The 14,451-nt window shown below is 47.1% G+C and overlaps 1 protein-coding gene across 2 annotated transcripts; it reads right to left on the reverse strand.

Annotated features, from left to right (window-relative positions):
• Window positions 1-334: 334 nt before the first annotated feature.
• TMEM97 (transmembrane protein 97) lies at window positions 335-8,835 on the reverse strand. 2 transcript variants are annotated; one of them, XM_004042061.4, is made up of 3 exons: window positions 7,963-8,835; window positions 1,676-1,820; window positions 335-789 (listed from the first exon to the last, which is right to left on the reverse strand). In XM_004042061.4, exons 1-3 carry the CDS (start codon window positions 8,269-8,271, stop codon window positions 530-532), a joined length of 714 nt encoding a protein of 237 aa, XP_004042109.2. In that variant the 5' UTR covers window positions 8,272-8,835; the 3' UTR covers window positions 335-529. The 2 variants fall into 2 exon arrangements, with proteins under 2 accessions (XP_004042109.2, XP_018882404.1); XM_019026859.3 differs by having other exon boundaries at window positions 1,676-1,815; window positions 7,963-8,332.
• Between the last annotated feature and the right edge of the window lie 5,616 nt (window positions 8,836-14,451).

Raw genomic sequence — 14,451 nt, forward strand, 5'->3', positions numbered from 1 at the left:
CCGATCGGTCTGTTCATCCCAGTGCCCTTAGAAGGTGAAGGTTTGGGCTGGGCCCAGTGGTTCACGTCTGTAATCCCAGCACTTAGGGAGACTGAGGTGGGCAGATCACTTGAGCCTAGGCGTTCGAGACCAACCTGGGCAACATGGCAAAACCCTGTCTCCACACACACACAAAAAACCAAAAAAAATTAGCCATATGTGTTGGTACACACCTGTAGTTCTAGCTACTTGGGAGGCTAAGGAAGATGGCTTGAGCCCAGGAGGCGGAGGTTGCAGTGAGCCGAGATCATGCCACTGCCCTTTACTCCAGCCTGGGCAACAGAGTGAGACTGTCTTAAAAAAAAAAAAAAAAAAAAAAAAAAAGAAGGTGAGGGTTTGACATGGTTCCTGACACCATCTTGCTCTTGTGCATTGCTGCCAGTGTTTCAAATGCTGCTGAAGACGTGGGTTCTGAGCAGTGTTCCTTGTATTGTATCCAACAAGCAACCACCCTGTAGGCATCTCTACCCTGGGCCAGTGGTTGTTTCCTTCATTTTTTTTTTCTTTTCTCTTCATACTTGTAGTAGGGGCTCCGCAACATGAAAATTAAAAGTACGAATGGGATGAGTAAGTAGGGGGCATAGACAGACACAAGGGTTAACCGTTCATGCAAAGTCTCAGGTATTTGTCCCTTGAAACCACTGGCTTTGGAGAAATCCTCAAACAGAAATGTGGAGAGTATCGGAATTAAGGTTGTCATGGTGTGAACAGAGTAGATGATTGCAGGAGTTCGAATCCACTTGCAGCTTCCTGAGGTAGTCAGGGGAAAAGAAAAATGGTTAGGTCTGTTCATGACTCAAAGGTGTCCATGACCTTCCCACTGTCTCTGCCTGCCTGCTTTCTTCTACTCCCTTCTCCAAGTGGAAACTCGGAACTGGAAACCTGGATGTGCCACACTGCCCAACATGCAGACTTACGTGACAGCTCACCGACAGCTCGCCAAAGAACCAAGAATGGGGGTCAGAACATAACTCGGAAAAGCTCTAGGGCAATAAAACTGCCATTACCGGTTAAACCTGTGTGGTATAAAATCCAAGGGGAGGGAAATCCCTGCCCCATGGCATCTGTTTGTTCAGTAATTATATATAGGTGAGAGGATCAGGAGGCAGATTCAGTGACCCCAGGGGGTGCCAATGGGAAACGAGCATTTTCAGTGGTTTTAGCTTATCAAGTACACGTGTATGGTCACCTTTTTAAAAAAGCATTGATTATATGAGAACACTAAGAATAATTTTAAAATGAGAAGCATGTTAGGGATTAGCCTGATGCTACAGCTTACAAGTCAGTATGATACTATCCAACGCAGAGAAATAAAAGCCAACAAAAAGAGAAATTAATTCTGTTGGGGAACAAAACAAAAGGGAACAAGCTCATTGTTTAAGTGGTCTCAGGTTTCATGTGTATGCAAGGGATTTCCAGACGACTGAGGCAGCGGTGCAGCCCCGCTGACTACAGACATGAGCCTGAGCCACACTAATGTCCCTTTACAAGATCTACGCTGGCTATTTACCCCAGATCCTGTAGCATTCTCCCACAAACTATGGGGACCATCCCCTTCCCTTTGGCGATACTTTCCCAAAAGATTTCTGGGACCTGATTTCTGAGTAAAAATGGGATTTTCCCGCCATTTACCAACCTTTGAGGAAGGCATACGTTGCAATGGGAAAGAAAGGCAGCTGAAACACAAGCTCGCAAAACAGAAAGGACTTAAACCAGGCTGGGGGCTCCTGTAGCAGAGGGTCTTTGAACTCCTTAGCATACCACTTCAGCAGGTTTCTAAACTGAAAAAGAAAACGATCATGATGAATTACAGCCACTTGGCCTCAACAGGCTCGGCGCTAGCTCATTTGAAAATACACTGGAGGAGCCTGTCATTAATTAGCCACCCCCCACTACCCCGGCAGCAGATGGCATGTCCAGCTGGCTTTTGTGACACAGCCTAGGTGGTCATTTAATAAAAACTTACTATCCCTAACTCAAATGTTCCCTTCTCTGAAATTTTCTCAACTCTTCCAGCCCCTTCTTTGTGTTACCCAGAATCTGTTCATAATTCCAAGATAACACATCCAGGTGTGTTGGCCACTGTCAGGAGCAACAATAAGTATCTGGCACTTGGTAGGCACTCAGGGTGTTCGCTGAATGAACAAATGTGACATTTCTGTCAACAATATGATTCTTTGTTTAAAAAAACAAATACACATGAAAACCATCCTGACACTTTCCCTTTTGTAATGGCAACTACACACCAAACTCCAAAGGCCAGATTCCCTCAAATGCAGAAATGAATTGAATTTCCCTCTTCTTTTTGCGGGGTGGGGGTGGGAGTGAAAAGGGAAGTAAATCTAACCTCTGTGGAGATGTAATTTTGGACACTTTAATTCCAATATGACAAGTTCCTTAACTCCCCTAATTCTAATTTTTGGTTTATTTTAGGAGACAGGATTTTAGTGGAAGAACAAACTCTGCCCCAAACTACAAACTACCTAGTAGCTTCTTGGTTATGCAGGGCTTTAGCGTCTCAGTTCTAGCTTGGGCCCCACGCTTGTAATCACCTTGTCAAGTAAAAAGGATGTGGATCCATGCTGACCTGGCTACAGGCAGAGAAAAGAAGCAGAGTTTAAGGCTTCCCATCTTGGGCTTTTATAGGAGCCCAAAGCCTAGTGCTCTTGGCTCTATGTGGACTACTAAACGTTTGTCACATTTAACCTCCTAGATGTGGCGTTGCTCTGACACACAGGCCTTCAAAGACAAATAAGTCTTGATATTATGATTAATAAAGGCAACTCCAGGGTAAGAATTTATCTTACTTACAATGGAAAATCCAAGAATATTTTTCCTGTTAATTTTTAATCAAAAGATAAAGCCTCGCTATTGTGAAATAGAAGCCCCACTGCTGCAAGAGCACTTTAAGCAAACATCCAGAAACAAAGATCCTGTTAGCATATTATTAATTTCAGAAAGGCTTTGGCTAGATAACCAATTTATTGACCAAAGGATATCCAAATTTGTACTTAATTTGAAATTGAAGTTCATAGCAATGCCCTTTTCTTCCTTCTAAGCACTTTTCTGGATGGGAATGTGGTTTGAATAGGATTGAATTGATAAGAAACACAAAGGCTAAGTCACTGTCCCTCTCCAGGGTTCTATTTCCTCATCTGTAAAATGAGCAACTTGGACTAGATGTTTTCTTAAGATCCCTTTTTTGCTTTTTAGATTTTTAAAAATACTGGATGACACTACCTGCTTTAAAAGATTGACTATAAAATTATTATTATTTTTTTTGAGACAGTCTCTGTTGCCCAGGCTGGTGGAGTGTGGTGATTTGATCTCGGCCCACTGCAGCCTCAACATCCCGAGCTCAGATGATTCTCTCACCTCAGCTTCCCCAGTAGCTGGTACTACAGGTATGCGCCACCAAGCCCAGCTAATTTTCTGTAGAGACGGGGTTTCGCCACATTGCCCAGGCTGGTTTCGAACTCCTGGGCACAAGCGATCCTCGCTTCAGCCTCCCAAAGTGCTGGGATTACAGGTGTGAGCCACTGCACCCGGCCTGACTGCAAAATTTAAGAGGCATTCTGGGCCAGGCCCGGTGGCTCATACCTATAATCCCAGCACTTTGGGAGGTCAAGGTGGGTGGATCACCTGAGGTCAGGAGTTCGAGACCAGCCTGGCCAACATGGTGAAACCTCGTCTCTACTAAAAATACAAAAATTAGCTGGGTGTGGTGGCTCACGCCTGTAATCCTAGCAACTCTGGAGGCTGAGGTTGCAGTGAGCCGAGATCGAGCCACTGCACTCCGGCCTGGGTGACAGAGCGAGACTCCATCTCAAAAAAAAATTAAAAAAAAAAAAAAAAAGGCATTCTGGCCATTTGAACTTCACTTTCTATTCAATTTGTATACAACCTCTCTGATCCAACTATTTCATAAACTGAGGCAGACTTGTACAGCACTTTAATTTCTAAGGCCTACAAGATGAGATCAGCGAAATTTAAAAAACAATCACCCAGATGTCGTAATAATGAATTATCATAATCGTAACCAACCATCTGCCCACAGTCACATACCTGCCACCTGATGCCAGAATGAGGCTGGGACTAATTGTGAGTAGGAGAGTAGAAAGCCCAGGCACCTGGCAGACGGGTGAGGCGTGTAGGACCTGGGGTAGAGTGTCTGGCTTTAGGCAAGGCCTTTAATCTCCCTACACTTGTGTCCCCATCAATAAAATAGAGCCAGTAATAGTGCCTACTTCACTATTGGTAAGAGAGTGACTTAATACATGTAGTCTTTAAAATAATGGCTAGCACATAATGATTAATTGAATGTAATTAATACATATTTGGAGATATTCAAGTTTAATCCCATTAAAATCGCAGCTCACAACTGGTCATTAAAAATTATTAGTTATGGCCTCCCTACCAAAGGTAATGAAACTGTTTCCATTTATACCTGACTCACATTTGACTCAATTCACCCTTGTTATACATTAAAAGATTCACCTGGCCTGCACGCATGATCTCTAAACCAGGGGTTGCTACTCACCAATCTTGTACTTCTGTAATTTAGAATGGGAACACAGACTGATTTCAGAGCCAGATGCTCACTTGTTTTTCCTTATTTTTACCAGAAGCAATGTTACCCAGCTGCAAATGATACTACAAAATGCTTCCCATCCTCTCCTTTCCATGTTCTTATCCAAACTAAATTCTTACTGTTTCATAATAAAATAAGAGTTTTTCCAGGCCGGGCGCGGTGGTTCACACCTGTAATCCCAGCACTTCGGGAGGCTGAGGCATGCAGATCGCTTGAGGTCAGGAGTTTGAGACCAGCCTGGCCAACATGGTGAAACACCATCTCTAAAAAAATATAAAAATTAGCCAGGCGTTGTGGCACGCACCTGTAATCCCAGCTATTTGGGATGCTGAGGCAGGAGAATTGCTTGAACCCGAGAGGCAGAGGTTGCAGTGAGCCGAGATTGCACCACTGCACTACAGCCTGGGCGACAAGAGACTGTCTCAAAAACAAAATTAAAAAAAAAAAAAAAAAGAAAGAAAAACAAAAAGTAAATTAAAAAATGAGTTTTTCCAAGCAGTGATTTGGTGCAATCCAAGAAAAAAATTTATTTTGCATGTTTCAGCCCAACCACTAGGTGATCTCCTACAGGTTTTTTAACTCTAGGGAAACATTCCTTCTATTCCAGGAAGAAAATGACAGATGTTAAATTTTGGCATTTTTCAAAGAGAATGTGAGAATAACTCAAGGCGTTTATTACTATTTGCCCCATAGAGAAGCAACAAAATCAGCATTTCCTACACCAAAGCAACAAGAATGGAGGCACAGACCTTCCATGCCAGGATGCCCCCGAGCTAATGCCTTCAAACATCATCACACACACAGATACACACACACCCAGGATGCCCCTGTGCTAATGCCTAAATCTCACAAACACAAAACACACACACACACACACACACACACACACACAGGTTCTGGCCAGATGCTGCCTGCACTGGCCCTTGGGCCTTCTGCAGTAAGTCAGCATTAAAAAAATAAAGCTGACGCTGGGCACGGTGGGTCACACCTGTAATCTCAGCACTTTAGGAGCCCGAGGCAGGAGGATGGCTTGAGCCCAGAAGACCAGCCTGGGTAACACAGTAAGACATCATCTCTACAAAAAATAAAAAATTAGCCAGGTGTGGTGGTGTGCACCTATAGTCCTAGCTACTCAGGAGACAGGTGGGAGGATCTCTTGTGCTCAGGTTCAAGGCTGTGGTAAGCCATGACTGCATCACAGCACGACAAGCCTGGGTGACAAAGGACCCTGTTTCTAAAAAAAAGACTGAGAAAATTTTATCAAATGTAAACATTTAAATGGGATCTTTATGATATGATGCTGAGCACCTTTTAAGTGTATTTTGTTAGGGGTGAGCAAGACGGGCTTGTGGGAATGGCACATCCAGGAAGGATAAAGAAGACAACAGCTGTGAAGTCTGGAATGGCTACATGGAGTAGCAGGCTAATTACCAAGTATTAAAAGGTCCTATAACACCAGAGATTGTAAACAGGCAGCCTGTCTGAGTATTGCTGGTCACACAGGTTTCAAAAACCACAGATAGGCCAACACTGTAGTAGATTTTCCTTTCTTCAGGGCAATTAATGGTTACTGCAGAGCTGCGATGACCTCTTCGGTCTTCGGGAAGAGTCTGTACTCTCTGGCCCTGTAGTAGGCTGAATAATGGCCCCCAAAGATAACCACATCCTAATCCCCGGAACCTGTGACTATTACTTTATTTGGCAAAAGGGACTTTGCAGATGTAATTAAGGATTTTGAAATGGGAGATTTTCTGGGTTATCTGGTGAGCCCTGAATGTATGACAAGTGTCTTTATAAAAGCGAAGCAGAGGGAACTCTGACTACAGAAAGGGGGGCAATGTGATGACCCGAAGCAGAGACTGAAGTGATGTGAACACAAGCCGAGGAACACTGGCAGCCACCAGAAAATGGAAGAGGCAAGAATCAGATTCTCCCCTGGAGCCCTCAGAAGGAGTGAGCCCTGCCTTGATTTGAGCACTGTAAGATTTCATTGTGAACTTCTCTGGCCTCCAGAACTGTAAACAAATAAATCTGTTAAATCACTACATTTGTGGTAACTACAACAGCAATATGAAAACTAACCCACCCTGTATATGTTTGAGCTTACAATTTAACTCAACTCTCTCAACAGTTGAGGATATAGAGCCCTGACCTGCCCAAGTCACCTCCAGTTCTTGGAAGAACCAAGTCCCCAGACTGCAACTTGCTACACACTACCTACGCTTTTCCCATGCAAAAGGAGGTCAGAGGTCTTCCAGTTGTGTTTGGTTCTAGAAGCAAACAAAAAAGAGTGACTTATGGGAGTGATAGAACATTCTTGAGCCGTGGCCTTTTTGGGAGAGTTAGGCCCCTTGAAAAGTCGATGGAAGCTATATTCTCCTTGCAGGAAACAAAAGGCACACACATTTGCACCCATTTTTGGGAGTTCATGACCCTCAGGTAAAGAACCCCTCCTCGGCAGATAAAAAGCATTTAAGGAAAAACAGACGCAAAATAAAATCTTCAGGTAGACAAGTCAGTCCTGCCTACAGTTATAGATAAGTTGGAGAAACAGAACTGAGGACAGGAATTCCAAGGAAGAAGGTCACAGGGTCCAGATACGAGAAAAAAACCTCAACGAACCGGGAAACTAAAACTGTAGCTTTGAAGAAAAAAACAAAGCATTAAAGCAGAGTTTGGGGTTGAAAGAATGCTCTCCAACAACCAGGAAATCGGGATTTTCACCTTTATTTTTACTCAGGAGATCATTGTTACTCGAACCCAATATTGAAGAGCCAATCTGAAAAGATGGCAATTTACTCTTGAGCTCTGGAAGTTGCTGGAACCTCATCTCGAAGCAGTGACGATCTGTGAACGCCCCAGCTGCACCAACCAAGGTGCTAAACCTTCAGACAGGTCTATTTCTGCTCGGATTTTTTCTTTGGGATCAGACTGGTATTTTAAAGCCCTTCCAAACAAACAAACAAACAAAAAACCAGAAGCTTAAAGCAAACCTAACATGTGACTTTGGACACCACTTCATCCAGACTACTTCCCTCAGACACTGACAACCGGCCAGAGGTGGAATCGCGGGAAACCTTAAAACCCAGGGAAGAAGTGACTTTAAAGGAAACAAAGCGTTCGCCCCCGCCGCTTGGGAGAAGGGGCTGGGATAGAGACAAAGCCCGAGGAAAACACCGAACTAAAGTTGGGTTAGGAGCGGGGGAGGCATGGGCAGGACCCGATGGAGGCAACTGGAACCCAGGGTGCGCGAGCGCGGAGGAGGTGAAGGCCCTGTGGACGCAGCGCGCGGGAGAGCCTCAGCGGGCCGGGATAAGAAGGGCGCCCCTCACCTCGACTGGGTAGAGCTCGCGCGGCAGCACCGCCTGCAGGTCCATGAACAGGGTGATGGGGATGTGGCTGAGGAAGTAGAGGCCCAGCAGCCACTCCACGCAGCGCCTGGTTGCCGGAGCCCCCATAGTCTGTCGGTTGGGCCTGGACCCGCTGATGTGAGAAGAGGGGCCAAATCCGCGCGCCTTCCCAGACCCACGCGCCTCGGTCGCCGCCTTGTCCCCGCGAGGGCTAGGCAGATCGCTTCCATTGGCTGGCGAGAAGAGGAGGCTCGTGGACAGAGGGCGGCACTCCCCACAGGGCGCACCCATTGGTCCGTATAAGTATAGCGCGTGGAGAAGGCGCCTCGTAAGCCATTTCCATTGGCCGCCAGGAGCGCCGTATGGGCGGGGCTTAGTCACGTCGTTCGGCGCGCGGCTACTCGGTGTAGATCGCGGATGTGAGCGCGAGCCTAGCGTTTCGGTGCTGGCCGCGTGGTATCCTGGGCTCCCGGCAGCTGCTGGCGGTGCTCCGTTCCCTCGTGGCTCCGTTCGCCACTACAACAGCAGTATGAAAACTGCACTGGCCCTTGGGCCTTCTGCAGTAAGTCAGCATTAAAAAAATAAAGCTGACGCTGGGCACGGTGGGTCATGCCTGAAATCTCAGCACTTTGGGAGCCCGAGGCAGGAGGATGGCTTGAGCCCAGAAGACCAGCCTGGGTAACTTAGTAAGACATCATCTCTACAAAAAATAAAAAATTAGCCAGGTGTGGTGGTGTGCACCTGTAGTCCTAGCTAGTTCGTATACTAGTGACCAGCGCCTGTGCTGGGCCGCGGTACCCCGGTGCAGTGCGGGCGTCACGGAGCAGGGGTCGCAGAGCGGGGCACGAGCGCCGCGGTGCAGGTTCCCGGCCCAGCCGGGGTTGCGGGTCTGGGGAGGCAGCTGGCCGCGGTGAACAAAGAAGCAGAGGGGAGGACTCGAGGGATGTAGGAGGCAGTAAAATGGACAGGAATCCTCACCGGCTGTGGAGCATGAGGGAAGGTCAAGGATTCGTTTACACGTTCGGCAAATACTGATGTTCATCTCCACGCTGGGCGCAGACCTGTCTCGGGGCAGGATCGCCGAGGCTGCCATTTGCTAAGAGGGGACACAGGGCAAGGGAGTGCGAAGAAGGAATGCAGCTTGGACTACGTGGACCTTGAGTGGGCTGCAGCGTTGGGTGGAGGAGGCAGTTGGGTGAGCCTGTCTGGAGTCGTAAGCTTGTGAGGCATCCGCCTTTGATGGCGAGCAGAGGGCCTGGGAGAGATCCTGGGGGAGCTCCAGCCTCAGGTCATGGGAGGAGGGGACTGAGATAGGAGCGGACTAGCAGGGGGCTATGTCACAGGGAGGGGCAGCCGTGTCAACACTGAGTGATGCCCGCCTGTGGCCCTCTGGGGAACAGTTGTGTCGTGGGGGCAGGAGCCAGGGAGTAAGAAAGTGGGGAAATGAAGGCAGGAAGTGTAGACAGCTGGTCACGAAGGGGAGAAGACATGGGGCAGTAGCTGGAGAGAGATGCACTCGAGAGTTTATTTTTCAGGTGAGAAAGACTTGAGCTAGTTTAGTTTTGACAGTGGGAGAGGTTACCCTACTCGAGAAGAGCAGGAAATGCGGCTCAAAGCCCTGGAGGAGGCGAGAAGAGCAGGAAATGCGGCTCAAAGCCCTGGAGGAGGCGGAGGGAATGGAAGGATTGGGGTGGGTTAGGTGGGTGCACTGCGCTCCGCCCAGCTTCCCCTTCCCTTGGGGCGCTATGGGCTAGGACAGAGGGATTATGGCAGTGTTGAAGGCCCAGCTGAGGTTGGGGGCCGCTGACCCGGAGGCCCCAATCTCTTAGGCTGTGTGCTTTGCATTTCTCTAGTGCGGGGTCTACCCAGAAGAAGGCTGTTGGACCCTTACAGAGTTTGGGTTCAGAAAAGCGAAAGGTGGCTTTGAAGAGCTGAAGAAGAGTGATTGAGGTGCAGAAGGTTGCAGTTCAAGCCAGGTAGGGGGAGAGGGAGAGGTGAGGCCAAAGGGGGCTGTAAGACAGGGAGACAGTGGAGGCCTGCTGAGGAACACGTGCCAGCGTGATGGGAGTCACTGGGCCGGAAGGGTGGGAGCTTATGAGGAGGGCGTGCAATACCTGAATTCCTGGGGTCAGGAAGAGGTTCTGCCCGTGGGAGTGTGCGGCTGAAATGGAGTGGAGGGGAAGGTCTTTGGAGATGAGGTCAAGGGAAGGCCACCCAGGGTGGTGGTGGCGAAAATGCCACTGCACACGGGGGAGTAACCAGAAGGAAGGTGAGCATGGGATGAGAGTGGAGGGGAAACTGTGTGGACGTGGCCTTGCGGAGGGGGGAGGCCGCTTATCCTGACCTTGAAGAGTGCGAGAAGGTGAATACCCTGCGCTGGAGAGGGCTGTGGGGAAGCTGAGTCCTCAGCCAAGTGCCAGTTACTGGGGGAGGTGACAGTGGAGGGGTTTGGCTGGAGAGGAGGAGGAGCAGGTTGGAAGGAGACAGTAGGAGAAATGTGGAGGTCTTTGGGTGGGCAGCAGGGGATGAACAGCATGGGTGGCTGAGCATCGTGAGGGCACACAGTTCTGGCGTCCCCCGAGCCTCAGGTCAGCCTTGCCCAGGACCACAGAGCCGGCAGCCAGAGGGAGGCAGGGGTGTTCAGGGCTGTTTGTCCTGCTCCGAGGGGGGAGCCGGGCTCCATGGAGAGAACACTCTACCAGGGGCTCAGGAGGGAGGACTCAGAATTAGCTGCTGCTTTTTTTCCAGGAAAAAAAAAAAAAAAAAGTCAATGCCTGGGAAACCTTAGGTCACCTGAGGAGAGAGTCCATTTTGTTCACACCATAAATCTTTAAAGGCAGTTTGCTCTTTCTCAGACTCCACTCTGTTCCCAGACTAACTACTCCTGTTAGTCACTTAGTAGCCATCTTGGTTATCAAATTGACCATTGAGTTATCACGGTGCTTGTGTTCAAGTAACCCTTATGTTATTTAATAGTGGGCCAGGTGTGGTGGCTCATACCTGTAATCACTTTGGGAGGCCGAGGCAGGAGGACCCCTTGAGGCCAGGAGTTTAAGACCAGCCTGGGCAACATAGCAAGACCCCATCTCTTAAAAAAAAAATTAGCTGGGCATGGTGGCTTGCCTGTAGTCCCAGCTACTTAGGAGGCTGAGGTGGGAGGATCCCTTGAGCCCAGGAGTTTGAGGCAGCAGTGAGCTATGATCACCTCACTGCACTCCAGCCTCTGCAACAGTGAGACCCCTGTCAAAGGCCCTAAAGTGCAATGGTAGTGATGTGACAATTCGGATATGCCAGTGAGAAACCATAAAGTTCCTTTATGTGAAAAGGTGAAGATTTTTGACTTAGGAAATAATGCTGAGGTTGCTAAGATCTACAGTACAGTAAGATATTTTGAGAGGGACCACATTCACATACTATTACAGTATATTGTTATACTTGTTCTATTTTATTGTTAATGTCTTACTGTGCTTGATTTATAAATTAAGCTTTATCATAGGTTTGTATGTATAGGAAAAAACAATATGGTTCAGTACTACCTATGGTTTCAGGCCTCCACTGGGGGTCTTTGAACATGTTCCCCCACGGATAAGGGGGACTTTTGTATACAGCTCCTCTCTCACTTCTCCAAACCATTCACTTGAATGAGAACATGAAGGCTGGGTGCGATGGTTCACACGTGTAATCCCAGCAGAGGCCAAGGCAGGTGGATTACCTGAGGTCAGGAGTTCCAGACCAGCCTCACCAACATGGTGAAACCCAAACTCTACTAAAAGTACAAAAGTTAGCCAGGCATGGTGGTGCACACCTACAGTCCCCACTACTCAGGAGACTGAGGCAGGAGAATCACTTGAACCTGGGAGGCAGAGGTTGCAGTGAGTCATGATAGCACCATTGCACTCCAGCCTGGGCGACAGAACAAAACTCTGTCTCAGAAAAAAAAAAAAAAAAAAAAAAGGCCGGGCATGGTGGCTCAGGACTGTAATCCCAGCACTTTAGGAGGCTGAGGTGGGTGGATCACCTGAGGTCAGGAGTTCAAGACCGGCCTGGCCAACATGGTGAAAATCCATCTCTACTAAAAATACAAAAATTAGCCAGGCATAAGTGGCGTGTGCCTGTAGTCCTAGCTACATGGGAAGCTGAGGCAGGAGAATCACTTGAACCTGGGAGGTGGAGGTTGCAATGAGCCAGGATCGCACCACTGCACTCTAGCCTGAGTGACAGAGCGAGACTCCGTCTCAAAAAAAAAAAATAAAAAAAAAGATGGAACATGAAGAGCTGGGAGGGCCTTTGTAGATAATCTAGGGCCTAACACCTCATGAGGAAACTGAGGCTCAGAGAGGTGTTTGTCCCAGGTCACAAAGTGAGTGACAAGGCAGGGACTGGAACCCTGGTATCCTAACGCCCAGCCCCAGGCCAAGTCTTCTATCCCTAGGGCAGAGCAGTGCCTTCCCGCACAGGGTCTTCAGACCAAACCCAGGGCCCAGGAGAGGCCTGGCTAGGTTGGCACACTACACAGCTGGAGAGGCCTGGCAGCACTGCTCCCACCCTCCATCCATTATGGCTTTAAGGATATGGTGGTACCATATCCTTTTAATTTACCTTGGGGTGGGTTAGGTGTGTGCTCTGTGCTCCACCCAGCTTCCCCTTCCCTTAGGAAGTTATAATTAAGTTCCCTGTAGAACTTAATTATAACTGCTTGCTGGAGGGCAATGGGGCCGGAGGAGTGTGGGCTAGGATTTCTCCAGGAAATGTGGTAAGTACAGGTGTCAATGTGACCGTTTCTCAGAAAACACCTCATCCAGCCCTGGCAACATAGTGAGACCCCCATCTCTATAACAAAAATTAGCCGATGTGGTGGTACGCACCTATAGTCCCAGCTACTCAAGAGGCTGAGGTGGGAGGATGGTTTGAACCCAGGAGTGATCACACTACTACACTCCTGCCTGGGTAACAGAGTGAGACCCTGCCTCAAAACAAAAAACCCCAAATGTCACCTAGCCAAATTTGTTACCTATAAAGATTTTCAAGGCCAAGCACTTTCAGTGGATGGTTCCTCTGTCCAAAAACATTCTGTCCAGCTGTTTGAAATTCCTTTAGTAGGGGACCATAGCTCTTAATTTGATGAGGTCAGATAAGTCTTAGAATGCAAATGGCTCTAAGAGAGGTCAACTGAGGAGGACAACAGTGTGGAAAGAATGACCCTGTCCTTATGAGAACAATGTTTAGTGCCTTTAAAAAAGTATTTATATTGTGACGAGACAAACACCATTAGCCTAACAGTGGACCCAATGATGGCAGAAAGCGAATTCTAGCATTGTAACCCCACCTGAAAGGTACTTGGAGCAGGCCATGCCAAATTGGCCACTTGCCTCTTCGGCAGCAACTGTACAAAGCTCTTTCTTCACCTCTCAACTTTTGCTTCACTTTTCTGTCTACTTAAAATGCACCCACCCTTCTCACCCCACCCCTGCTTACCTCCCCCATCTCTATGTATTTTACTATTTGGCTGAAGGCCACCCTACCCCCGCCCCCAATTGCCTCTATTTGGTGGCACTGTTACGTCCTCTGAACCTGTTTCCGAAAGTTTGTCCCTTTCCACTGAGCAACACTGATCGGAGCCCATGTCTCTGGACATATTTCCCACTAGATCGTAGATTCCTTGAAAAGTATAAAAACTGTTTATATTTTTCACTGTTTTAAAACTTACCCTTTTAAAAATTAGGAGCCACAACACCAAGTCAAAAAGAATAAGAAATAAACACATCATCAAAATTATTTATTATACAAGAAAAATTATCAATACATCTTTCAGTTCTTTAAAATGGTTATCAGCAATTCTAAGTCCTGTCTTCATTAATAATTCACTGTATGACCTCATGCAAATCATGTCATATTCCTCATTCTTTGTACCTTCATTTGTAAAATGAACTTGAACTAGACACTCTTTCATGCCATTTCTTGGTCTAAAATCCCACAAATTTGCAGATTTAAGCTGAATTAAAGTTACCCTATTAAAAAGGCTAATTGATTTCTTTAACGTTAATGCAAAAACATAAACACCATCAACTCCCACAAAAGTAAACAATCACAGTATCACAACAAATCATAGTAATCCCTGGTAGTGAAGCACAAAACTTTTTCCTCCTACTGCTAAAATAAATGTAGTCTCATCACAATGACACGAACACCAGGTAAAAGCAAACAAAATACTAGGTGTCACTGGGGTTAGTGATGACTTTTTAAATGGAAAACCAAAGGCACACCCATGAAAGAAAGAATTGGTAAGTTAGACTTTAAAATTTAAAACTTCTACTCTGCAAAAGACACTGTCAAAAGAAAGAGAAGACAAGACAGTTTGGCAGTTTCTTACGAAGTTAAACCTATTTTTACCATTCAATCCAGCAATCACACTCCTTAGTATTTAACTAAAGGAGATGAAAATTTATGTCTACCCAAAAACCAAAACACCAA

The sequence above is a fragment of the Gorilla gorilla genome, chromosome 4 (genome assembly GCF_029281585.2).
Source record: "Gorilla gorilla gorilla isolate KB3781 chromosome 4, NHGRI_mGorGor1-v2.1_pri, whole genome shotgun sequence".
Taxonomy (NCBI): domain Eukaryota; kingdom Metazoa; phylum Chordata; class Mammalia; order Primates; family Hominidae; genus Gorilla; species Gorilla gorilla.

Coding starts and splice junctions, on each gene's coding strand:
- TMEM97 (XM_004042061.4), bottom strand. CDS start 8,271: ATGGGTGCGCCCTGTGGGGAGTGCCGCCCTCTGTCCACGAGCCTCCTC. Junction 1,821..7,962: donor GCGAGCTCTACCCAGTCGAG/GTGAGGGGCGCC, acceptor TTTCTTTTTCAG/TTTAGAAACCTGCTGAAGTG. Junction 790..1,675: donor AACGTATGCCTTCCTCAAAG/GTTGGTAAATGG, acceptor TGACTACCTCAG/GAAGCTGCAAGTGGATTCGA.